The following is a 25,387-nucleotide window of genomic DNA, read 5'->3' on the forward strand; positions in this document are numbered from 1 at the left end:
TAATTTATACATTTTGGAAAAATTGGTATACCATTACCGCAAGTGCACATGGCAATTCAAATGGTTCCGTACAATAGCGTATATTGCCTATTAAAGATGTTAATTTATATTTCGCCGGCAGACTTCATTTAATTACTTAATGGAGATATTGAAACGTCATATTGACATGCAATCTCGGTACTGCGTCAAATATTTAAATTTTGTGGCGTACTAACCACATAAATGTTCTCTGGAATAATACCGCAGTCTAAACAACAGAACGTACACTGGTGGCAATGCGCAACCCTCTATTTGCAGTTATAGAGGGTGGATCAACGCCGCCGACGGTCAAGAGCAGCCACTTTTTCAACTTTACGATCCTCCCGCTCGATGTTTACTCATAGCCTGGTGAAAATAGCTTTAAGACTACCGGAGGCTTCAGTTCGATATTTTTATGGGGGCCACCCTCAAGAAAGACGAAAGTCAACCTTACCGTCACACTAATTACGCAAACATCGCTGATGATTCAGTTTCTTATCTAAAACTGTTCTTTCAGTAATCGCAAGAAATTTATTTTTACGGTTAATAATTTAGTAAACAATAGTTGTGGACTATATAACGATACATATATGTAGTATCTAAATGGGTCTTTATGTTGGGTAATGATGGATTATTATGGGTAATGATGTTTTGATTTAATAAATAATATTCGAAGCAACGAAATGATTACAATGCTGTCGTACGTCTTATTTTCATACGCGGCTTTCGACTTCCCGATTCACACTCTCCGGCTTCTACACTCGCTCGCTCTCGCTTCTCACTCACACTGCACGCTTTTTGCATTCGTTCTCTCCGGCTTCTCAACTAACACTGCCTTTAGCGTTTCTTTGTCTTTTCTCGTCCTATCGGACACGTGTCCCAAAACGTCCGTGACCAGGGTCACGCAGCCCCTTTTCACGAAACTATCCACTTGAAAAGACCGCATTGATGTACCCGACGATGCCGCGGCTTTCGCGACTTTGTTTACGGTTCGGCCGATATCTTAGGCCTTTTGTCCACGATATTACATATATATTCCGAACGAAGTTTGTTAAATGTTACATAGGAAAAATATGATAAATGCTTTTTTGGTGATTTTCTAACTTTTACGCTACTTGATGATCAAAAGGAAGCGCTTTAATATAACGGTAGCATTTTAGTGAAAGTAACGATTTTTCGAATTCAAAGAAATCTCGTTTGGAAAGAATGTTTAAGGCACTGCCAAGATGTGACAGATGTACTACAAATTAAAATGCATTTCTAGATTCGTTAAATATCAACTAACAAGTCGCTTGTTATCAAAACGTTCGTGTTCACAAAGTAAATAACAATTGATTAAACTGTGTCATTAACTATTTAATCCGAGTTCTTAACACTTAACTCGATTCTTCGAACGAGCTTTTCGAGACGCTTTAATTAAACGAAAAACCAGTGTTCCGTATTCACGTGACTTTTTAGTTAGCTCTTTGTACAATCTAGAATGTATTAATTAAGCCAGAAAGCGTAGAATTTGCTTGTAACTTTTATTGTAATGTAACTTCCTCGGATGTAGAGATGGCGTTTTTAATTTACCCCCGTCACGATGCTAAAACGTAAACTCATTTCGCTCGCGTTTCCCTCGTCCATTGTTGAAGGTACGTAAATACCACTGCAATAAGAAATTTAATTCAATATGCCATTCCCCCACACATTTCATTATATTTCGAGCTTTCCATTTTCGCTTAAAAATTCTACAATGTCAATAATGTCCATCAAATTTTGATAAACTGGTTGAGAAAATGAGACTTTTAAAATTAATTTATCAACGATAGAAATGATATTTGCTGAGGGATAACCAGACAGAATTATTGGGGCGGCTTATTCGATTTCTCGAAAAACATACTGCCAAGATGTTTCTATATATATTACATATTACATACTAGTTCGTTGTCCGACGAATACAAAGAAAAAGTCGAGCAAACCTAACTAATCCTTCTACTCGTTATGGTGTAGCATAGTCAAGCTCGTAAGAGGGGTTAAGAAGCTTAGGTTAGTTCAACTTTAAGCCTATCGACATATTTCCTCAAACCAAATTGTTTTTTTTAACGGCATGGTATCTCCGTGTCTTTTGTGATTCTTTCGAGAAGATATCATCGTCTTACTGGGATTAAATTTGTTTAACGTCCTCGGAACTCCATTTTATCATCTACCTTTACAGTGAACGCGTCAATCGAGAAAGGATCGATGGATTGAAAAAATTGCACTTGCGTGCGATGAATGGCGTTGACGCTTGACGGCCAAATATCGTGATATTTTTCAGTTTAAAAGGACCAACATCTTTCTCAATTTCCCGTAAACCTCTCTTTTTTCGATATAATATTCAAAATATTCGGACGTTGTGTTGTCACGAATTACTCAACATTTTTATCCTTAAATATATGATCTTTTAAGATACATATAAAACGTCTGTGTCAACGATTTTGTGCTATAAAATCATAGAGAAATAGTTTTACAGGCCAGTCTCGTTTTTTTTTACTCGCGATTAAAAAAAGAAGCTACAGTCGTTTGAATAAAAATTATTTTATATTACAATTTTGAATTACGTATCCGAGAGATATAAATAGGTTACCTGATGACAAATTGAAACAATTGTATTCGAAATCCCAGAACTTCCGGAGTTTTTCTTCAATCAAGCTCCAAATAAGCGAATTAAGATATAGAATATTAAAACCAGCTGTGCCACCGTAATTATAATCAGTCCGGTCAAAGAAGCACCATTCAGTCGACAGAATTATTAAGCTCCAGGAAAACTTGCACGATCACAGTTATCTCAGATGATGACGGAAGAATTCAATTTGTTAAATTTGATACACACTGTAATCATTTTAGCCATTTATTACAATTATCCTAATACGATGAATAACAAGAGATCAGAATTCAGGGGACTAGTTCAAAGGATAGGTTCCAGTACAATGGATATCGGCGAAGCTGGATGAGATTAGTAGTAGAAACCGATATTAGTCAGATGGAAGACAAAAGCGCTGACAGTGCCGTTTAGCAATGAAACAGGGGATTCTTTGTACCCAAGGGAGAGTGGACACTCGAAGACTGTAAATACTCGAAGACTGGATTACCTTCTCCTTTTCTTTCTTATACTGCAATTTCATAGAAACCGAGTCTGTAAAATAATCTCGGTTCTCCCATGCTGCTCTTATCTTCATATATCCTGCCGACCACAGATAGGAAATTTTGTTGCACACGCATATCGTCCGACTATAAAGATAGGTAATACAGTGGAATCTCACTTGTCCGAGTAGGGACCATGGGATTTCGGATAATCGAGCAGTTCCAATGAAAAAGGTTCACCAGCTAATCCTCTCTATTTCTTTTTATTAGTTTGGGTAATAGGAACTGTCCACCTTGCACGATTGAACTAATGATACTTTACAAGTGATCGATAATAATAAATTATAATTTTAAATGTAAATTTTGGAAATTGCATGTTATGCAATTATCTTATATCGCGTAAAACTGTGAAATTGTAAAAAATACATGTACAATTTGCAGCTTGTCAATTAGCTAATAGCATTAGATTGCTAAATTATTCCGTATGGAAGAAAATTGCTTCCGCATCGCGTTCTTCCGCATCTTATTTACTCTTATTCTACTCGACAAGAACAATAATGCGGCGAGCAATAAACTCGATTGTGAATAAGTCTTCAAAATGAAGTCTCTTTTAATCGAATATTGATTGAAAAGTGTAATCTTCTCTGATGATTTGGAATTATACAGCCGCTGGAAAAATAAGACTATTTCTTTTCTGTTTCATCTCTATTCATGTTTCCAATCTTCATGGTTACTGACCGTTTACTTCGCGCGTTTACACTTAATATAATATTTAAAACAGTACTATTTTTAACTATTTTAACAGGAAGAAAGGAATCAAGGATTTTACTAATCGATTTGACCGGTTGTCCGCAACTAGCAATTATTTACAAATTTAGCAAGTGCAAATGAAACGAATAACGTTGCTTCGATTCGACCATGTGTCCGATGCATGATTATTTTGCCAACGCCCCAATTAGTAGCCCCCATGCGATTTCACGATTCTTCTTCTACGAAGGAAAACGATCATCGGAAGTCGTTAAAACGTTGCTAATCTTGTGCGGTTCTTGATAGGAAATCCGAGTTTTTTCTCGCAATCTGCTCTCATCCATACCAACCACGTGTAATCCAATTCAATTTTCATAACTCGCGTCTTTGAAATAATTTTACAACTTGCGGATATTGTATCTGGTATAAAAGAACCACGTAATAACAAAACCTCTGCGAAATAACAATGTATTGTTACATCAGCGGGACGCACGTGCATCGTTTCGCTGGTATTGGAAAGAATCGTAGTTTGATTATTTCATTTGTGCCTGTATGGAAACCATGAAACGAAGTAGAGCGGTGCAATGCAACGTTTTCAGAATTTTCCGCCGCAGTAATTAATCGATTTTTACCGGGTTTTATTAAAACTTGTTAGGTAACATGCGTGGTACCGTGCAACGCATCCTACACGTGCCTTTTTATATGATACACGAGCAATTAATTATCAAAATATCCAGGAAATGTGGTGCTGTGAAGATTTCCATGGAAATTAACTTGCGTATAGGTGATACCGGGAAGATTGAAAATATCAATTCGACGAATTAATACCAACGATGTAAATTATTTTCTCAATCGAGTTCTATCTTTGCTTATTTAATTGGAAGTTAACTCGTGTGCTTCCTGACGATCGTGATAATTCTAAATCCACAACTTTTCCGTTCTTCTGTGTGTAAGGATTCGAATATTCCATCATTCGACAAAAATGAATTCTGCTCTGTTATTTTGAGGGCTCTTCGCCCAAACTATATTTCTCTATTATTAGAAAATTTATCGAAAGTGAGAGAGGAATTATTATCAATATTATTATCAATATACTATAATAATTTTTCCATATAGTTGAAAGTTCTTTTTTCTCGGTTGAAGCTAAAATAAAATTCAATTATCCAAAATTTAAACAGTAACAAAGTTAAATTGCAATGTAGAAAAAGTTCGAAAAATAAAAGTTCTCTATTAGTTCCTCTTCTAAAACAAATAGGCGCGATTGTATTAATCGATAAAGCGAAATTTTTATGCCCCGGGGAATGACGTCGCAACGCCAACCAACTTGAAAATCGATAGTCGAAGCTTAATGACGCCAATGATATTCCACCAACGTACGTAGCACGTTCCACGAAACTTCCTAGTTCAATTTACGCACGAAAAAGACTGCTATATTCTCGAACGAACGAAATCGATATTTCCAAGCGTGAATCACATCAACCAGAGAAACTGTATCTATGCAGAATTTTATTAACTGCAGCCGTGAGTTGAAAGATAGAGAGAAAGAGAAAGAAAGAAAAAGAGAAAGGAAGAGATTGTCCAGAAGTATTTTACCCGTTTTAAATTTTAATTTCCATTCACGTTACTAGATTGAACAACAGACTTTTAGTAACAGCTGCCATGGACGCTAGTAAATTAATTAAACGAATGTTTTCTTCACGCATTACCGTACCTTCATATTCCTGGAGTTTCATCTCGTTATTTTTAATGCGAATACTTACAGCTCGCCAGATTGTCGAATACTTAACCATCGAATAACGATCGTAATTTATTTTTCCACGTAAAAGTGGCTTGGAAAAAATATTCTTTGTCCTCGTTATTGTTGTTTTCTACTATATTACATTCTTAAAGTTTTGAAATTCCACTTAAAACGTACACGAAATTTTTTTCGAAATTAGCAGATTCTGTTCTTTATGCAATCATATTTCGTCAGTGTTTACGATGTACTTTTGCTAAAATTACGAGACGCTAAGTGGTCTCTCCGCTTTATTATGTATTAATTCATGAAAAATGTGGACACGCGTTATACACAAGCTTTAGATAGCCAGGCCACTGTATATATCCTGTTTAATCCTATCACGGCCGCTATCGCACTTAGCCTCATTTAATTATCCTAAATGTCTTGGGCTTCGATTTACGAGGTGCTAGCTCTGTCTTGTCGCGTATGGATCCGATCGTCGTAACGGGTCATCATCGGGAATAAATACCATTGTAACGTGATATCCAATCTGGCCAGCTTGTGATTGAAACCGTGTTATAAAAGGGTTTATAGTCAACCGGCTTTTATTAAATTATTTTTCCTTTTCCAGACGCGTCTCGTCAAATTCGTTTGGCCAAACTGTATCTCGCTTCAAGGTTCACGCGTATACGTACACCACGAATAAAAATATAGAGCGATCATAAAATGAGCGAGAGCTGAGATTTACACGTTTCGATTGCACGTTTCCTTGCAGATGTAAGGATTTTGGTAAGTGTTTTTTTAGAATGCGAGCAATATGAATTTGCGAAGAATGATATCACGATGAATTGGAAAAATACTAGAAACATACAAGAATGTTAGGTGTATTTTGAAAAACAGTTGACGAAAAACAGGTGGGAATTTTCGTGAGTCTATCTATTAAATTGTTTTCTAATGAAGAACGAATTTCATTCGAGACAAATTTTTATATTGTCTGTGCGTAACACATTATCGTAAATTGTGACTATACCGATAAGAGTCACTTTCGAAAGCTTTGATTTAGCATTCCGTTGATACACTGTTTGACTGCTGTTCCACACGGTTGAAGGTTCTTCCATCTTCGAATGAGATTTCGCGTCAACCGGGAAAGATAGCGGCGTTCGAGCGAATCCCAGCGTGAAATTGTTGGATGATTAAAGTGGCCGGAGATCGGTTTACCGGTTCTCTGTCGAATTAAACGAGACACTTCGAGTTTAAGGGATGATTCAAAGTTTGAACAGTTTCATTACACCTTGTGTTCATCCGTTCTGAATATCTCGAGTGGGTAAAATAGTAGATAAGTGAATTCAATCGACAAAAGTTCAGTTAGTCGGATATTAAATAAAACTTCCTTCCAACAAATAGAGTCCAAGTGAATGAAATCCTGCTTCTACTTCTGCAGTTCTACTTCTGTTCCCAAAATTCTATTTCCAAAAAGTTTATTTATTTAAAAACAGAATAATATTTTCGAGTAATTTCTATATTTCTATATTTCTAAATTTCCAACTTTATGACACGTCGTTGAACCACTGGCGATGATAGAAATTTTTAAAATCTGGGGCAGACTCTTACGTACGGCCTTAATTGTAGTTAGATCAATTAGTGACCTTGCTTAACGCTTTACGACCCTACTGAATTGTATTTCACCTACTACACTTATCGTAAATTGTCTCAAAGCTGAATGACGTCAGATTAATTGGCCCCCAACGACATGTTTTTTTGGAAAAAGGTGCATTATTGCCAACGTACACATTGCTAAGGCGATAAAATCGGGAGAGAAATTTCGAGAATGTAACGAGTCAACAATGGCTACTTTGGAACGATATCAATTGCGCTCGAGAGGCGATGAATCGTAAATTCGCGTGAACTATCCTTTACAGGCATAAATTTGCTTAAATTCCTTTGCCAAAGAATTGTGTACATGTTCGTGTGTAAACAGGAGTTTGCATTGTCTTTCGTGGATCGAGGGACGCCAATAATCAAGTATGCTTTTACTATTATGCAGCTCACAAAAGACCCTTGCCTATAGTGCCTGAAATACTCGAGTGTATTCCTTTTTCCACGACATTCGCGAGAATGCGCTCGCCTGGATTTATGTCGGCGCCTACTTGATTAAATTAACCGCATAAAATGCTCGCACAATTCCTTTGAATATCCTTCAATTGTGTTACATCCTTTAGGACATTTTCGTTCCAACCATTATTTTTATTGCTATGAAATTGGTTAAATATCTTAAGGTGAGATTGTCTCGTGTAACAACAATAAGAGTAGTGATTATTATGAATTTTCTTTTTAGTCTAACTATTGGTTACGCGGTAAATACTAGACCTTTTTAAGATATAAATAGATAGTTTTGAAGTACAGATGTAATTTGTTTGCTTTATTTTTAATTTAATGATAATTATTTTTCGGGTCATTATTATTTCCTTCCTCTACGTTAAGGCTGTCTCTATATAGTCGTCTTTGTCCGGATAATCCTCTCTAAATTCCTATAATCTTGGTGCTTTTGCAACACTAAACTCAAAGGAAACATAGCGACACATCTACTAACGATGCCATTAACAACCAAAGTTTCACTCAAGCTCCTCCTACTCATATTTTCTACGATACTGTACCTATTCGCGTAGGAATTTAGTAACGCACAATTGATACTGTTTTCTACGGAATTAAGAAGTTTCAAGGTTCTCTTCTCTGATGAAATTTCCACGTTGACTTTGTTAAGGATTATGATGGAATGAAACATTTGGTCAAAGCGAAGAGAAGTATCGTTAGCTGGAAACTCTGCTATCGGAAGCGATACCGTTGGAATTATAAGCATCAAAGCCACTCATTACGGTGGAATTATGCAGGCACGATAGAAAAAGGTATTACCACGAAAATCCACGTGTTCGGTTAACGAGGCCACCCAGCACCGCCGTTAACGTTTTTCACACGGCAGAAATGCACTTTATATTCTCTTTCTTTCCGTGAATCGTGAATTTTTATTGATGGCGGTTTTATATAGCGTACATGAAGGTATAAGCAGCGAAAATCTCATTAGATCGCTGTTGGTCCATAGTATCCAAGTCGTTTCAAGTTGCTTGTTAAAATGCGCGCAAGAATGTCGTCATCTCTTTGTTATCCTCTTATACATATACCGTTAGCTCAGCTTGAAAATAGATAAAAATCCATAATTGTTATAAAACTCCGTAAGTGCAATAATTAAAGTTCCGATAATTCTAATTAAATTTTGCCTATTCTCGGTTACTCGACTTTCCACATGTTCCATGTTCTGAAATATGCTAATATTCGAACATGTCTTGGTTCCGAGCTATTCTGATTGAATTTTATTGAACTGAACGGTGTTCTACCGTAACTGATTCGCAGAGATGCGTCTCTTTCAAAATTCTCTATCCATGACTATCCGAGAGATTCGCGTACTTTCGGATGAGGCATTATCTCCATATAAATAGCGAGCGAACTTCAAATTGCCTTAGACCGCGGATCTTTATGCAAATTCATGTTTTGATGGACAGGATCAACGAATACGTAATCTAAATTGAGATTTGTTTCCCTTTGCAAATATTGCAACGGCTGCTTTACTACCACGTATTTGGGTATCATTGAGTTCATCCCCGTTAACAAATAGAATAAATCAATAAACTATTGTGAAAGGCAGCATTATTCTCTCGTATCAATGGAATGTCGAATGCAATACAAATAAATGCAGATAATATTTCCTTAACATATACGTAAAATTCATCTTCCTTATCCTGCTCCCATAGTATTTCCTTAGAAGAGGCACTTTAGCTCTCAGCCATTCCGAAAAACACGTATTTCCAGCGTGCAATTTCCTTGGAACCAGACGTTTCCATGCCCACGGGGATCATTTCCCCATTTACCTCCGTGTTCCGCTCTATTTGCAGAGAAACTTTCACTAACGCGAACTTCTTTTACAATTTCCAGGGCACAAAGATTTGAGAAAGGAAGCTGAGCTGAAGCGTTTGCGGCTGTTGGCCAGTGAAGACCACGATTAAGATGTGAACCACGACGATTCGTTTCCGCAACATACGGGACCACACTGTCTTTGTCCAAAGGAAGAACGAAATCGAACGTGTTCATGGCTTGGACTACGGTTTCCCCGTTTTTGCTCTTATCTTCGACCTCATGGACTACACCGTCCATCTCGAACGTCCTCAAGGACACTTTTGGGGTCGCTTCAACCACACATTACACGAACATCGAAAAGCAAATAAACACGGAAGTAAAGTACACGCCGTATGAAGATCGGCCGGAAACATACTTCGTGCCAATCGTGTTCCTGCTGATTCTTGTGATCGGACTTACAGGAAATGGCGTGCTCGCGCTCATCATACTGCGCCACAGTAACATGAGGAACGTTCCCAACATTTATGTCTTTTCGTTGGCGCTCGGAGATCTCTTGGCACGTGTTTATTCTTATTCTAGATTTATTATCGATGTTTTACCATCCCTAAAATTCTCTGCTCGTAAAAACGATCAGTCCCTTTTCTTTACGATGAGATTTCTCCCTTCGATGTGCATTCGGATATTTCCCTTCCCCGAGACATAGTTTCCTAAAAGGTTCAACTCTTAAATTGTCTTCGCGCGATCGTTGTTTCTCAAACTATATGTGCGTTCAGAGTAAGAAAATGTTCGTAATGTTTGAGTCAGAAAAATGTTCGAATACAGTGACGGGTAAAACTTTTCTTATTGACTTGCGCAATTCGCAAATTTAATTACGGACAATATTTGAGCGATGTACGTTTGAAAACAGACTATTCAAACCTTCCTTTGTAGCAAATATCGTGTATATTGACAGATCGACGATCATAGTTCTCTACGAGCATATAGCTTTCAGCCATCAAATTCTCGTTTTTGATCTTTTTTTTACTCGATCTAAAGCGTATGATATTTTCTCATTCTTTCATTAACATATCAAAGATTAATAGTACATCATAATAGACAACGAGTCTACTTTATTATTCTATGCAAAATTCAAGATTCAATTTTAGAATGTTTGATTGATTCAACTAAGTTAGCTAACCTTGCTATTATAGACAGTTCTCGTTAAGCTGAGATTCCTTTTCTCCTTCAAATGTTTTCTGTTTACATTTCAAAGAAAGAGAGACTTATCGGTGCACAATGAAGAGTCTCAATGAATTCTTTCCTTAGTCATTCGAAATTTTATTTAGCTTGGAGACTATTGTTCGAATAAAAACGTCATTGACGATTCTTTTCTGAGACAATGATTCGATATTGCGCTGCAGGTGATTCTTACGTGCGTACCATTCACTTTCACCGTATATATCGTGGATTCTTGGCCTTTTGGACTCGTGCTCTGCAAGATTTCCGAGTGCGCCAAGGATATCTCCATCGGAGTCTCCGTCTTCACTTTAACGGCACTATCCGCGGACAGATTCTTCGCTATCGTCGATCCGATGAGAAAGCTCCACGCCTCGGGTACGAGCTTCGATTTCCCATTTTCCCGTCATTCTGAAATAGAAATCTTCGCAATGAAAAGCAAGAGCACGGAAAACGTTCGAAAGCTTAAGCGGCTATTCTACCTATTCTACTATGATATAATAATATTCATCAGAAGACATTTGTAAATGTCACCGAAACACGAACAAATACATATACAAAATATCCAAGGAAAATATTGTACAATTTCTATGTACGAAAGCATGAAAGAACAGCTAAAAAATATTAAAATACGTCAAGATTAAAAATACTTCATATAGGAATAACAATTTTTCGCCATCTCCTTTGTTTAATTCAATTCAAATAATACAATACAATTTAATAATAATACAATGTACAAACGTATAAAAATAATGGAATACAGAAATAAGGGTAATCGAAGTTAAACAAAGTTTCATAGTCGATTTTGATAATACATATATTTTTTACAAGATCCTCTCGTACTGAAAACGTTTTCCGCATTTTACGCCGCAATTTAATATTCCGTGGGTGGAACTATGTGCGCACCACGGATACCAAAGGAATTTATATAAAGTGAAATACGCGAATTTCGTTTGCTCTTGGAAAGAAAGATATTCTATGGTATCTGCAGTGCGCCATGAAAAGAAATACTCGAGCAAATATGAATACAGATGTGATCGATGAAATCAGTCGTTTCCGACTTTTACTGTTCAAGGTACGGGAAGACGAGCAACGCGTTTCACGGTGATCGTCGCTTCCTTGATTTGGGTATTAGCCATTATATGCGCCATCCCGAGTTCCTTCTCCTACATCAGGGTTTTCAAAGTGAACGCCAACGTGACCTTTCAAGTGAGTTCGACTAGCATCCATAAGATAATTAATTTTATCGTTCGTGTTTCAACGATCGATCGACGAAACGTCTAACACGATTTTTCCTCATTTATTCCTTTCCAATTTCCCTTGCTTGGCATCAGACAACTGCTGTTCCACTGTATTGTCCAAATAATTTGCACCCATCTGATCGATTCGAGGGAAGGTTTTTATATTTGTTATATGATGTTCAATTTAAAGGCCTGCTACCCGTACCCTGCAGAATTTGGACCGAATTACCCGAAAATGGTTTTGATCTGTCGGTTCTTCATATACTACGCTGTGCCGCTTGGTATTATTGCTTTCTTCTACATTCTTATGGCCAGACATCTGATTCACAGTACTAGGAATATTCCTGGCGAAATGCAGTGTCAGGTGAGTGGAAAAAAAAGTTTTAACGGTAGGCGATAAAAATGACTATCTTTTATGTTTGGAAATGAAAAGTCGAAGAGCTCATGATTAAACTGCAAAGAGACAAAAATTTGCTTTCGAGATGAACTCTTCGATTTACACAAAACGTTAAAATATACCATCTAATAAACAAAAATTTCTATAATCGTTTAACCAAAATGCAATAGGAAAGCTATAAAAAAAAAAAAAAAAGACAAATAGCCAGCAAACACGGGGATGTGATAGTGATCGAAGTTATCTTCTTTCAAATTTTTCATGTTCAACTGAGGACAAAAATATTCAAACATTCACCTCTCGAATTATTTCAGAGATAAGCAACACGCTTTAATTTACATACGCCATTCAGTACAACAGCTAGAAGTCTTATTAAACTCGATAAATATCAACTGGGCTGTGAACACAGGCCGAACTTCATTGATTCCTCTCGTGAATTTTCGCGTTTCACGAACTTGGAGCTTAATACGTAACCACAGGACTCGTTTAAAGTTGCCAAGAAATATTTACTCGATCCAGTAAAGTTCTAGCAAAGTCCAGACGCAACGTTTTCGATTATGAAAAAAATTTATTCAACGAGGAAGAATATAAAAGAAGGGGGCGTATTCTTTAATAATATCGTACACGAATTTCAGAAGTATCACAATTCGAAACAATTAATTTCCATATTGAAAGAACGTTACGAGAAATTACAAAAATAACATTCCATCGAATAATATTAATAGGATAATTTTGATGAAATAAATTTCTTTCTTAGAGTATATTCTACTTGCTAAAATTATTTGTCTAATAAATAACGTCTCGTAAACTTCGAAATAATTTCTCGTACTTTCTGTGAAACTTTTTTGAGTTCCGTCACTTTTGACATACACGCGCAATATATTTTGTATCACTTTGATACTCGTTTGATTACAGCTAAAGCAGGTGAAAGCTCGTAAAAAGGTGGCGAAAATGGTGATGGCGTTCGTGATCGTTTTCGCAGTATGCTTCTTCCCGCAACACGTGTTTATGCTATGGTTTTACATCCACCCAACCGCCCAACAGGATTACAACACATTTTGGCATTATTTCCGGATTCTTAGCTTCTGCCTGGCATTTACCAATAGCTGCATTAATCCCATCGCATTGTATTGTGTGAGCAGCACGTTTAGAAAATATTTCGACAGGTATTTTCTGCATTGGCAAAAATATTATTCTACAATTTAAGAAATATACGATCGATCCATTTTTAGTTTCATAACGATGCTTTATCAAAATGTACAAAAAATCAGTTCCCATTATTTCGAGTAATATTATCTTCGTTTCGCAAGGAATTATGCTTCTTTCGGTATAAAATATTGGAAAAGAAATCAGGAAAAAAAAATGTGACACCTGGCGCATGACTACGAACCGATCCAGTCTATTTCCATAAATTTTCAAGAATGGTCAATTAACAGGATAATCAATGACGTTTCGCGTCAGTTAATCACTATATGCAACCACAATTAATTCGTTACGTATTTTACGCTCCTCTTTAAAAATCAATCCCGGCTCAACTCGTGAAAAATTATAAAACGAATCGCTCGTTGTCATGAATATTTATTGCCGGATTGAGATATGGTTTCGGATATACTATCGGACTATCTCGTTTATAGCGATGCCCCGAACCTATCCAATTTTCGATTGAACGCTCAATCATATATATTTATCAAACCTATTTTTCCCAATTCGATGTGCCAATAATTTGATCAAAAGTTAACGATACATTAATAAACAAGAAACAGCACTTACTAACTTTTTATGAAACTATAGAAAATTGGATTTTATCTGAAATTATAAGAGATGGAAATTCCTCACAAAATTACGTGAAATTTTGTTTCCACGAATTTTTATGAAATTATATGAAATTCCGTTATTAATAATTTGTACGGAATAATATGAAACTGATATTTTATGAAATTTTCAGAGTATCAAATTAAATCATTAATTAAAAGACATAATAATAATAATTATTATAATAATTACTTCTATTATTTTTTAAATAAATGTTCAGAATTAAATAATGAAGGGAAAATAAGGTAGAGATAAAGTTTCAGTTTTTAATAATAATTTGCATACTCTCATCTCTAATTATGGTCCAAAATTTATTACTCGAAAAACTCCTCATGAACGAATTAATACGATTTAACGAGCAAGCAGAAGTAAACGAGTATTTCGTTTTTTTCTTGTTAACTTTAAGGAGCTCACATTATTGTAGCCAACTAACAGACTAAAGTCGTTAAAGTGTAACAAATTTCGTTGCAGGTATCTGTTCTGTTGCGTGTCGAGAAGGATCCGCAGACGACGTCATTGTTCATCGGACTTGAGCTCGCGAGGACGAGGTAAAAGTTTCTCGTTGATAAGCTCCAAAAGATACGATTCTCGACGCGGTCAACGAAACACCATGCACATGTCCATCTTTGGAAACGACACCAAAACCAGTGGCCCCATCAAGGAACAGGAGACGACCATTAGTCTAACCGCGTGTCCTAACGGTATCGAGGATGGAGTGAAAAGCCAGCAAAATTCCACGACGGAGCAGTCGAACATTCGCGAATGTTCGTTAAGCTCCAAGGACTGAAAAATTTAACGATTTTCCGGCAACCAATGATCACGCCCGTGTATATTCTTTTCATTTGAAAAACACTATTCGTGTCGATGGTCCAATAACTCTTAGGCGAAGATCACATTCGAAAGATATATTAGGTCGGATTCCTCACGTTTCTCGGAAGAAAAATTTTGAAATTCGGTACATTGTTAGGAATTCGATGTCGAGGCTAGCTCTTCATTTAGCTCTGGGATTGATCCATTAAGAAGCAATATTTCCTGTCGCCGTCGATCAATTTATTTATTGAATTTCCTTTTTTAATATTATGGCTTTGAAAGGGAACTCTGAGGATTTTCTTGATAGCTTCTTCGTTGTTATTTAGTGCATCTAGAAATACGAAACAAATGCTTGCAGTTCCTTTTTGCGATCATAAAATGAATTTTATGGAATTCAACGTTGATTCATAATGGGTTAAATCGACCAAACGGCCGTGACATCGTAAGTTCTCCAAAGGCTAAAAATCTTTGAATCTATCAAATTATTTCCTTCCTTTGAAGACTTCGTATTAAGATTTCATATTTCAGAGATCCTTTTAGTCACTAACTATAAGCGGCACGAGACCATCAAGAATGGACTTATCATACTTTTCTCCCGCGTTCTCAATGTCTTAAGCTTTAGCTTCAATTTCTGAAAGAGAGAGATAGAAGTAGCGATCGTCCATATCTAACGTTTCTGTCATTTCCTGTAAATTTTCGTCCAATATCTTGTCCCTCGAATGCATCTATATATGTCGTCGAAACTATAGCGTTAGGCAATTATTCTGTGAATTCGTGTGAAAATATGATTTGCAAGTACAAAGACTGCGACAGTTGTACGTTTAGAGAGCACCGATTTTATGAATAAAGTTCTGACAAGTAATCGTCGACGTTATTACCTATCCTTCGTCGTTTTTCTATTTTCCTTTCCAACGTTTACAAAGCGAGGTAAAATGGAACGAAATGAAAACGAAATAAAAGGTGATCGATCCATTAATTTGATTGGAAGACCCACGTATCCAGCTTCATCCGATATCTCGTGCTTTCATCTCGTTTCATCCACAATTTGATATTTGATCTCGGACAGTACAGGACGATCGAGAAAATACTCGCTCGTTACTGTCGTTCCTGCACAAAGTGTCGTTTAAAACTCAATATAAATTCAACTTCAGGGCATTGGGGGCAGCAACGGGCATCGATTGCTCTCTGGACAGAAACGAATCGTTTTCTCGCAGGATTTGTCGTCGCTGCACGCTCGGCACAAGAATCGACTTCAAAAGTCGTAGAGACTTCTGACTTTCTGTGTCGTAATCACTTTCCCATTGCACAATCGTCTTGCAAGCGGAGAGAAATGTCCGACAGTGATGTATTCAAACGACTACGACGATGGCACACTTATGAATTCTTATATTAGATGGAGCAAGAGGTACAACACGCCCATTTCACTTTCCCTCTCGTTTCTTTGTTTCTTTCGTTATTTCTCGTTACACGTTCCCGATGCTTCGTCGTATTTAAAGAACGACAGGCTAATTTAACGGATCGATTTTGCCAATTCCTCTGTGTAGACTGGCCAGACTTCATCAACGTACTCTACGCATGTATCAGGAGAACGAGTATATGCATCGCGACGACAAAGGTCCGTAACCGAATCGGGCTAATTTCAATCTTGCATTAATACGTAACTAGGTTAAAGACCGATCCAACCGTACTCATTACATTAGCGTAATCAGGCCATTGTTCGCACGATGCGACGGTAAATTACACCTCATGTCCTTTATTCGTGGCAGTTCTAGTTCTGAATTTTTGAGCAATATAGAATCTGCAAGAGGAACTACGATAAATGAATTGTTTCCTCAGGAAAAGTTTAGTAGTGAAAGCAGGATGAATGAATTCTGTCCTCGCGAAGAAGTTAAAAGCGGAAACACAATGAATGAACGAACTTTGCATTCATCGAAAATTCCCGAAGTATAGCTACAAGGGATAAACGTGATTTCTCTTCGTCGAATACTCTGAAGTGTTAATTTCTTTTTCTATAAAAATTAAAAGATTTTCGAGGAAAAATTTACGACAGATTTCAAAGATTATATTGTATTCGAAATTTTTATTACAGCTCAAAATCCCTTTATGTATCGTATACTGTTATCGAGGAAATAGCTATAAATTTATCAAATTAAGTAATAAAACGCGTAATCCCAGAAATGCTACGCTACGGAAAAATCTCGGATTATGTAAATTGGAATTTAGCATATGGATCAGTACAAATATTATTAGCGACGAGAGCTTCGTTAACTAATGTTTTTATTATAAATATGATATATCTGATCTATTGATTGCGTCGTAAATTAATTTTGCTTCCGCTGTCGACCTTAGAATCGATAAAAGTACTTTTGCTTCGTGAAAAATTCGCTTCGCAAATCTAATATTAATTAAATTGTCGAAATATTCTATACTGTTCTAAAATTCTTTGTCTCTTGCGTTTCTACTTAGTAGATTTGTACGTCTTTAACGCGACAAAGTTATAAACGACATTAGTTATCTCGTGAGACATGCTCGAAATTGTCGATGAAAATTAAATTCTATGTCGCGCACGTAGTTTGGATTTCGCATCCGTGTGCAATATTTGCATTCATTCGGTGTTAAAGCCGAGGGAAATTCGTGTATCAGAGATGTTCCTTGCATCGAGCCCTAGCAACGTGGCGTCCATTTCTACCGTTAATAAAGGGAAGCGTTGTGACTGTTTAATCTTCGAGCAGACAAACGATCTCGACAGAGAGCGAAGAGGTGAAAGCTGACGAGAAATTCTGCTGGAAATGCAGAGGTGAGACCGCAGACGCGGACGACGATGCGGCCTCGTTCCCCCACATTCAAGATCTCTGTCCCGCTGACAGGAGAAGGATAGCTTTGCTGGTTAAGCAGTTAATTAAGTAAATTTCCTCTTCGGCCACTTTGTGTCGCCATACATCCGTAATTAATACAAGAAGGAGTGTTTCCATTCATTTTCATTATCATCCTCTTATATCCCAGCCACGACATTTACTTCTTTTCCAATTTTTGTTCAAGCTTCGCCCTTCAATTTCTTCAAATACTTTATTCCTCAATTTTTCATAAAACACGTTATGATACAGTCCAGGGAATTTTGGCAATTTTGGTAATTTTGATGTTTAATGGATACGAAGTAAGAGGCTTCGAGAATGTATTTTTTTATTTATTAAGACCAGTAAGAAGAATAAAATAAAAAAGCCAACAAAGTAAACCAACCTCAGTAAGAGGAATTAAGAAACTGATTTTGCGTAAAAAATTTTGTAATGAGATATAAAGTATATATACAGAATGAGTCACCTAAGTGTTTAAACTGAGATATTCTCGATACTGTTAATTATCTGGAAAAATGTTTCAGATAGAAGTCGAATGGTTTCTTGGTATCGATGAAGTTGTAGATTCTCAAGAGAAAATTATTAACTTACTTATGTCAACAAATGATTAGTTTAGTAGGTATTTTAACTTTTAGTTTGTAAAACTTGATGATAAACAAGGAAAGACGCGAGGAACTGCTATCGTATTTGGTTTTTTCGTCTTTCATTCTGTAAGTTTTACGAATTAAAGGTTAAAGTATTTAGTAAAAGAATAGTTGTTCGACATAAGTAGGTTTATAAGTTTCCATAGAAAATTTCCAGCTGCATCGATTAACGTGTTAAAGGATATACAATTCGATTAAAAAAAAAACAAAGTTGATCTCCACATGACTTTTATGCACCCACCTACAAAGAAGCTAATAACATCCCCTTGAAGCCATTCAATCTTAATCTAAAACATTTTCCCATATAATTAATAGTATGGAAAATATTTCACCTTAAACTCTTAGGTGTCTCTCGCTGTATATATATAAATATATTCTATAATATAACAAAAATCTGATTTATTGTAAATAGTAGATCCAAAATACCCTGTCGTTGATATTATGAATTAACACATTGAAATAAATTGGTATTTATTTTATTATTGGCTTAGTAGCCAACGTAGAACTAAAACCCATTAGAATCAGTGAACTACCAAGTTATTAATCTCACGGAATAGATAAAAGATGATGCTTGTGGGTATCTACAGAAACTGCAGAATTAATCTCAATTCCCTTCTCAGCCACTTTATATCGCCACGCATCCGCCATCAGTGAGGAAACCGACACGTTACCATTTATTTTGTCTCTTATATCTTAAGCCGCGAAATTTATTTCTGCTTCAGTTCTTGGTCGACCGATATTAGTTAACTCGTAGCTTAAATAAACATCGATTGCCGCGACGAATAAATCCTTATCGTAGGATCATTCAAACACTTTGTCACCCTATTTTCATTTCTTCGTTTCTGTCGCGTTCATTTCGCTCTTTCATCGATCCTCAAGATATACAGTGCGAATAAATTACAGTGTGCGCGATTACTTCCTGCAGTTGGTAATACCGGTTGGACAGTAACGGAGAGATTTATCACGAGAACTGATTAGAGAGTCAGCGATGGCTATTAAAAGTTTGACCGTGTAATTCGTGTTGGACGTTCGAAGATAACCCTTGGGAACGATCGCGCACGCCGGACCTGCATCAGTGATTAGTCGAGATTTTTCTGTGACAATCTGCGTATTACGAGTTGGATACTGAGATCTTAATTAAGATAATGACGATTATAGTGGCTCCGTTGCTTTTTGCTTGTAAAAACAAAAACTAGGAAGGTGGAGTTATCTGAGTCACCTAAGCTTCGATCTTTTAAAATTTAATCTCCAACTTTACACAGAATAATCAAGCTTATTGTTCGCTATGAATCACTATTAGTCCTTATAAATAGCATTTGCAGTAACGAACAAATGAGAAAATATCGTGTACGCTTAGGTCTAACAGGAAAAAATATCAAAAAAAGAAAATATATATATATATATGAAAAATGATAAATATAGTTGTAAAAACTTCTTTCATTTCGATAAATATAATACATTTCACTGTTTTCTCACGAGCAAGTTTAATAGTTCCGGTTCCAAATGTGAATCGTTCAAAAATTGTTCGTAATCGGATTTGACGAATTACAAGGCAAACTATTTATTTAAGTGGACTCGGATAGCCCTACCTTATTTGCCAAATAGCAATCATAGCAGCTACGTCGTGGAAATTCCGCCGTGCGTGAAAATAAAAGTTAGCAATTGAGAATTACGTAATTAACATGGGGTAAATTAAAGGGAGAGAATTTTACGAGAATGTAACATGCGATCTCGTAACTTCACACGATCGAGTTCTCTCTCGTTTGCCGCGGTAAAGTAAATCGATCAGAGTTGAGACGCATTTCACGCTCAAGTTACGCGTGTAAATTTTCGCAATTCCCTGCGGTGTTTCAATATTCCGCGAAAAATAGGTGAGTTTTTATACAGATGCACCAAAGAAATGCGCGATGCCAAATCGGAGCTGACAGTGAGCGAATCCGAGAAGGAAGCAATGAGGCTGCAGTACAAGAAATCCCTTGACCGCCGCGAAACCGAGAAGGAGCAATTAGAATTCCAAGTAACGTCAATTATTCTTGAATTCCTGTTTCTACTGTCCCTTTACCTTTTCTTCCTTTTTCTCATTTTCGTCGTTTATTTTTTACTTATTTTGATATTACAAATTTATAATGACGTTTAATGACAAAGGAAAGAGGTTTAATCCCTTCATAATGTACTCGAGTGATGAAAAATTCAGGATGAACGACTCAGAAGACAATTGGAAAACTTTATGAAAAAGTCACCTATAAATTTATGGTAGATATATTCGTAGGGAGCCTTGCCCTTTAGTTTTCGTACGTCGCGAAAAGATATCTTACGATTAGGGAGACAAATAAAGTAGTGGCCAGTTTATTGGAACAAAAATCATCGCGTAAACTGAAGACATTTCTAACGAAAAAAAATAGTGAAACTCAACGAGTAGGTAGTTATATCTTAATCATAGCGAATGTCTTAGGATATGAAATTTCTAATACTATATGGTGAATTGAAAACCATAATGATATAAGTGAAAATACTGAGAATATGAATTTAAACACTTATTTAATTTCTTACAAATATTCCTTCAGTTTCATACTTAATTAAGAAGCGAAGACACCGAGAATATGAATTTAATCACTTATTTCATCTCTTACAAGTATTCCTTCAGTTTCGTACTTAATTAAGAAGCGAAGATACCGAAGAATATGAATTTAATCACTTATTTCACTTCTTACAAGCATTCCTTCAGTTTCATGCTTAATTAAGATATAATTTTACACTCTGCCGTGATACGTTAAAAGGTATAACGAACTTCTTATATTAATAATCGCGAAACATTATTCTATGAAAGATACGAACTCACTTACACCACCATGATTTCTATAATCTACCCAAGTCACTCCTGTATCGCACTGTGAAAGGATTAGGCCCTCTAATGAGAGAAAATCCAAGGCTAAAAAATAAGGGGCCAAGGGAAAGAACAAGAAAAAAAGTCGATTGTGATAAACAGGGATGTGATGTGTAAGTTTTACCCATGTCGGTAATACGTGTCTGATAAGAACTGAGATATATTGTTGGCCCGCGGAAATAGGGTTTAGCTATGGATTAGAGTTCCGATCTTGATTTGCAGTTAGTCAAGTAACTTTAAATCAAAATTCTTCTTCGTTTGCTACATATATAGCTTTATGAGTCTACCTACGGTGTATTGACGCGGTATAATGTAATGGATTGGGAAAACTTGTGCAAAAGGATCATGCTCCGCAAGCAGAGATATCGAAGCATCGATTCACTTTCTTCATTAACCGTGGGCCATAGTTTCAACTGAACTTTGAGCCATCAGGCCAACAGTACACAGGAGTCCCTAGATTGATTTCGCTTTATCCAACTGAAATTGTTTCGGATTCGTGCTCGATGCAGTTTAACTTCGACGATCTAGCGAGGATCGATATATTCCACGTGGCGTATTCTGCGTTTGTTGTTCGTTGATTGAAACGAAAAATGAAAAAAAATGAATGGAAAGTGGAAGCTTAGTAGCAGAGGTTGATACGATGATCGTTTGGTTTTGATAGCGAAATTTTCACGTTTGCTACCTGAACGTACCGTTAACATTCCAGTTGCAATAATTTTCAATCGATTTACACTCTCACACGTCGAATATTCCCCTTTAGCATTCTAAAAATGTAAATATTTAGAAGGCAAACGTTGGTGCTGGCTCAATTGGTGGATCGGTGGCAGTTTTACCTCTTTGAACAACTTAACCCAGTCTGTCTCTGATAGTTCAATAAGCATCACGCTTATGGAGATGCCACGAAAGTTAGCAAGTTGGGAGTGCAAGGGGCAACTACACGCGTTTACAGATTGCCAATGTATTGAAATACTGAGTTGCGTGCTTGTGACAGGTTGTTTAACCAGAACGATCTATCTCTTTAATCTGAATCTAAGCATAGTGTATATAGATAACTTGGATTAAGCTTATGTTTTATGGAAATAAAACAGATAACAAGAAATCGTACTTTGGTCTCAATTTTCAATCAAACATTAATTGTGCCAGTAGCATCTACGTGATCTTAGTAATTGGAAGGAAAAGAAAACTGGAATGCGTCGTTGACCGATCGATAGAAAATTACATCAACTGGTGTTTTTATTCGCTGGCTCATTTTGTCTTTCGCGAGACGTAGTACAAAGTCTAGGAATACACTTTTCTCATTTTATTGACAAGAAATGTTTGCACAGTTTGCAAGGTAACGCGAGAAAAATGTAGCGCAGAGAAGAACTTTTATTTTCTACGAGCATAAAGATCAAGTCGTAAAGTTTCTGAAACTCCTCAAAATAATAATACTCCGTGTCGTAACTGCAACAGTTTAACAGTTAAAACCGAGAGATTAAGAAGAGTTCAATCTGATTTAATGGTCTTTTATTAGTTGAACGAAGCACGGGGCGAGGCGAAGGAATTGAAGACTCGAATTTCACATATCTTGGAGCTGTTGACGCGACAGATCGCCACCCAAGAAAAACAATTCCTGGAGCTCACGCAGACTGTCAAGGATCTGGTGAGGGAGAAATCGCAATTGCAGAATGCCCTGGCCGAGCAACAGGGAGAAACCAATGCTTTGAAGAGCGAATCTCAAAGAGCAAGAGAACTACTCGAGGCGAAGAGATTGGAACGGTGCAAAGATGACGAGAGAAAGGTTCATCAGGCTTGCCAAACCGTGGACATTGAGATCATTTCGTAAGGAAACACTATGAACCGGTCGAAAATTGTAGGATGGATTTTATTGTACGGGATAAATAAGAGAATTCCAGTAAAGTTTCATTTTTCCCTCTCGGTGAAGAAAAATACTGGTTTCTATAAAGTATGTTTATGTAGGAGATTGTAGGAAGAAAATGAACTTTACTCTCAAGTAGCGTGGTAAAAGATAAATCACAGACATAATACTGGTATATCTTTTTCAACGAGATTTTCATTTTTTTCACCAGAGTCTTGCACTTCTCGCTAGTCCTGTATACTTTTACAATGTAGGGCTGATTTATCAGCCAAACTTATTAAGTAAAAGATTGCAATCTACATAGAGGATTATTCTGCTTTTCAAACGTTATAATTAGTACTCTATTTTGAATATTTTCTATATTTTTGAATATTATATGTATTCTATATACTTCGATCGCTGTTAAATGCTTAAATATCTATTGATTTGCCAATGATTTAACTCGCATCACACCAGCTCAGACCAGTTTCACACGATCGCTTTTATTTTATTTAAAAAGATTAGCTTTAGTTTCGAATTTTTATCGCAATATTATTTCGACAGCGACATCCAAAAGGAATCCGATAAGGAGACCATCTCGTGTCCTCCGCAAAATCTACGTATCAAGGGTAAAAGCGACCTGGACGAACCCACCACAGAGGGAACATTATTGAGGGAGCTATTCTTCAGGAAACCGAGCGTCGATGAAAACGAAAACCTAGATATCATCCCTGTTCTGTCGGACACTGACTTGCAAGCCAAACCTACCAACTCCATCCTCTTTCCTTAATCTGTTATTCAAATACGCTCTCGTTTTATTAAGGGAGCTATTCTTCAGGAAACCGAGCGTCGATGAAAACGAAAACCTAGATATCATCCCTGTTCTGTCGGACACTGACTTGCAAGTCAAACCTACCAACTCCATCCTCTTCCCTTAATCTGTTATTAAAATACGCTCTCGTTTTATTAAGGGAGCTATTCTTCAGGAAACCGAGCGTCGATGAAAACGAAAACCTAGATATCATCCCTGTTCTGTCGGACACTGACTTGCAAGCCAAACCTACCAACTCCATCCTCTTTTCTTAATCTGTTATTAAAATACGCTCTCGTTTTATTAAGGGAGCTATTCTTCAGGAAACCGAGCGTCGATAAAAACGAAAACCTAGATATCATCCCTGTTCTGTCGGACACTGACTTGCAAGCCAAACCTACCAACTCCATCCTCTTCCCTTAATCTGTTATTAAAATACGCTCTCGTTTTATTAAGGGAGCTATTCTTCAGGAAACCGAGCGTCGATAAAAACGAAAACCTAGATATCATCCCTGTTCTGTCGGACACTGACTTGCAAGCCAAACCTACCAACTCCATCCTCTTCCCTTAATCTGTTATTAAAATACGCTCTCGTTTTATTAAGGGAGCTATTCTTCAGGAAACCGAGCGTCGATAAAAACGAAAACCTAGATATCATCCCTGTTCTGTCGGACACTGACTTGCAAGCCAAACCTACCAACTCCATCCTCTTCCCTTAATCTGTTATTAAAATACGCTCTCGTTTTAGTTAAAAAATCTTAATAAAAGTCCGAACCATTCACGCCTTGTTCTCTTAATAGAATCACAAAATCTGATCAGTGGTAAAAATACCATACATAGATATTCTCTCAATACAAATCACCACATTTTATTCAAAAATCTCCACCGGTTATTGAGGAATTCACTTTAAAAAAATTTTCGGGAGAGCGTCGTACTGGTCGATGGTAAAAAGGAAATTTCTAAATCGATAATGCAGATGGGATATACCATTGACTAAGAGCATCGATTAAGGATAGGATAGACGTGACATTGAATGGAACTTCGCGTTTCAGATTACGAAATACCGACCTGTCAAAAAACCAGTGTTTCTTGCGTTCTCTACGAATATAGGGATTATCACAGTCATCACTGATAGTATTACCGACGAGATACGGAATAGGCGTGACATTTGTGACTTTCGACTACCGATGTTTTGCTGTTTTATCGATACAATTACTAAAAATTTTTCTATCTATCGCTGCTCCATATTCGAAACCCAAGGTACGCGAATGCGCACATTGTTCTAACTTTTGATACCAACAGCCATCAAAGGGAAAGTTGCACCTCCGCGTAGGCCAAACTACGAATATCATCAGTGGGTCTCGCGCTTTACTTTTTCGTTACGAAATCTCTCG

General features: G+C 36.8%; 1 protein-coding gene across 5 annotated transcripts in view; it reads left to right on the plus strand.

The window, feature by feature from the left end:
* Positions 1–15,827, plus strand: part of LOC100643709 (neuropeptide CCHamide-1 receptor) — a 49,458-nt gene extending 33,631 nt beyond the window's left edge. For 3 of the 5 annotated variants that reach the window (XM_048411467.1, XM_048411470.1, XM_048411468.1), the window contains exons 2-7: positions 9,572–10,049; positions 10,894–11,086; positions 11,784–11,917; positions 12,140–12,313; positions 13,259–13,509; positions 14,627–15,827. In XM_048411467.1, coding sequence (XP_048267424.1) covers positions 9,726–10,049; positions 10,894–11,086; positions 11,784–11,917; positions 12,140–12,313; positions 13,259–13,509; positions 14,627–14,942 — 1,392 coding nt within the window. In that variant the 5' untranslated portion in view covers positions 9,572–9,725 and the 3' untranslated portion in view covers positions 14,943–15,827. Of the gene's footprint in view, positions 1–6,218; positions 6,377–9,571; positions 10,050–10,893; positions 11,087–11,783; positions 11,918–12,139; positions 12,314–13,258; positions 13,510–14,626 lie in introns of all 5 variants that reach the window. The other 2 variants (XM_048411471.1, XM_048411469.1) reach the window with 1 other exon arrangement.
* The last annotated feature ends 9,560 nt before the right edge of the window (positions 15,828–25,387 follow it).

Source organism: Bombus terrestris, chromosome 13 (assembly GCF_910591885.1).
Source record: "Bombus terrestris chromosome 13, iyBomTerr1.2, whole genome shotgun sequence".
NCBI lineage: Eukaryota > Metazoa > Arthropoda > Insecta > Hymenoptera > Apidae > Bombus > Bombus terrestris.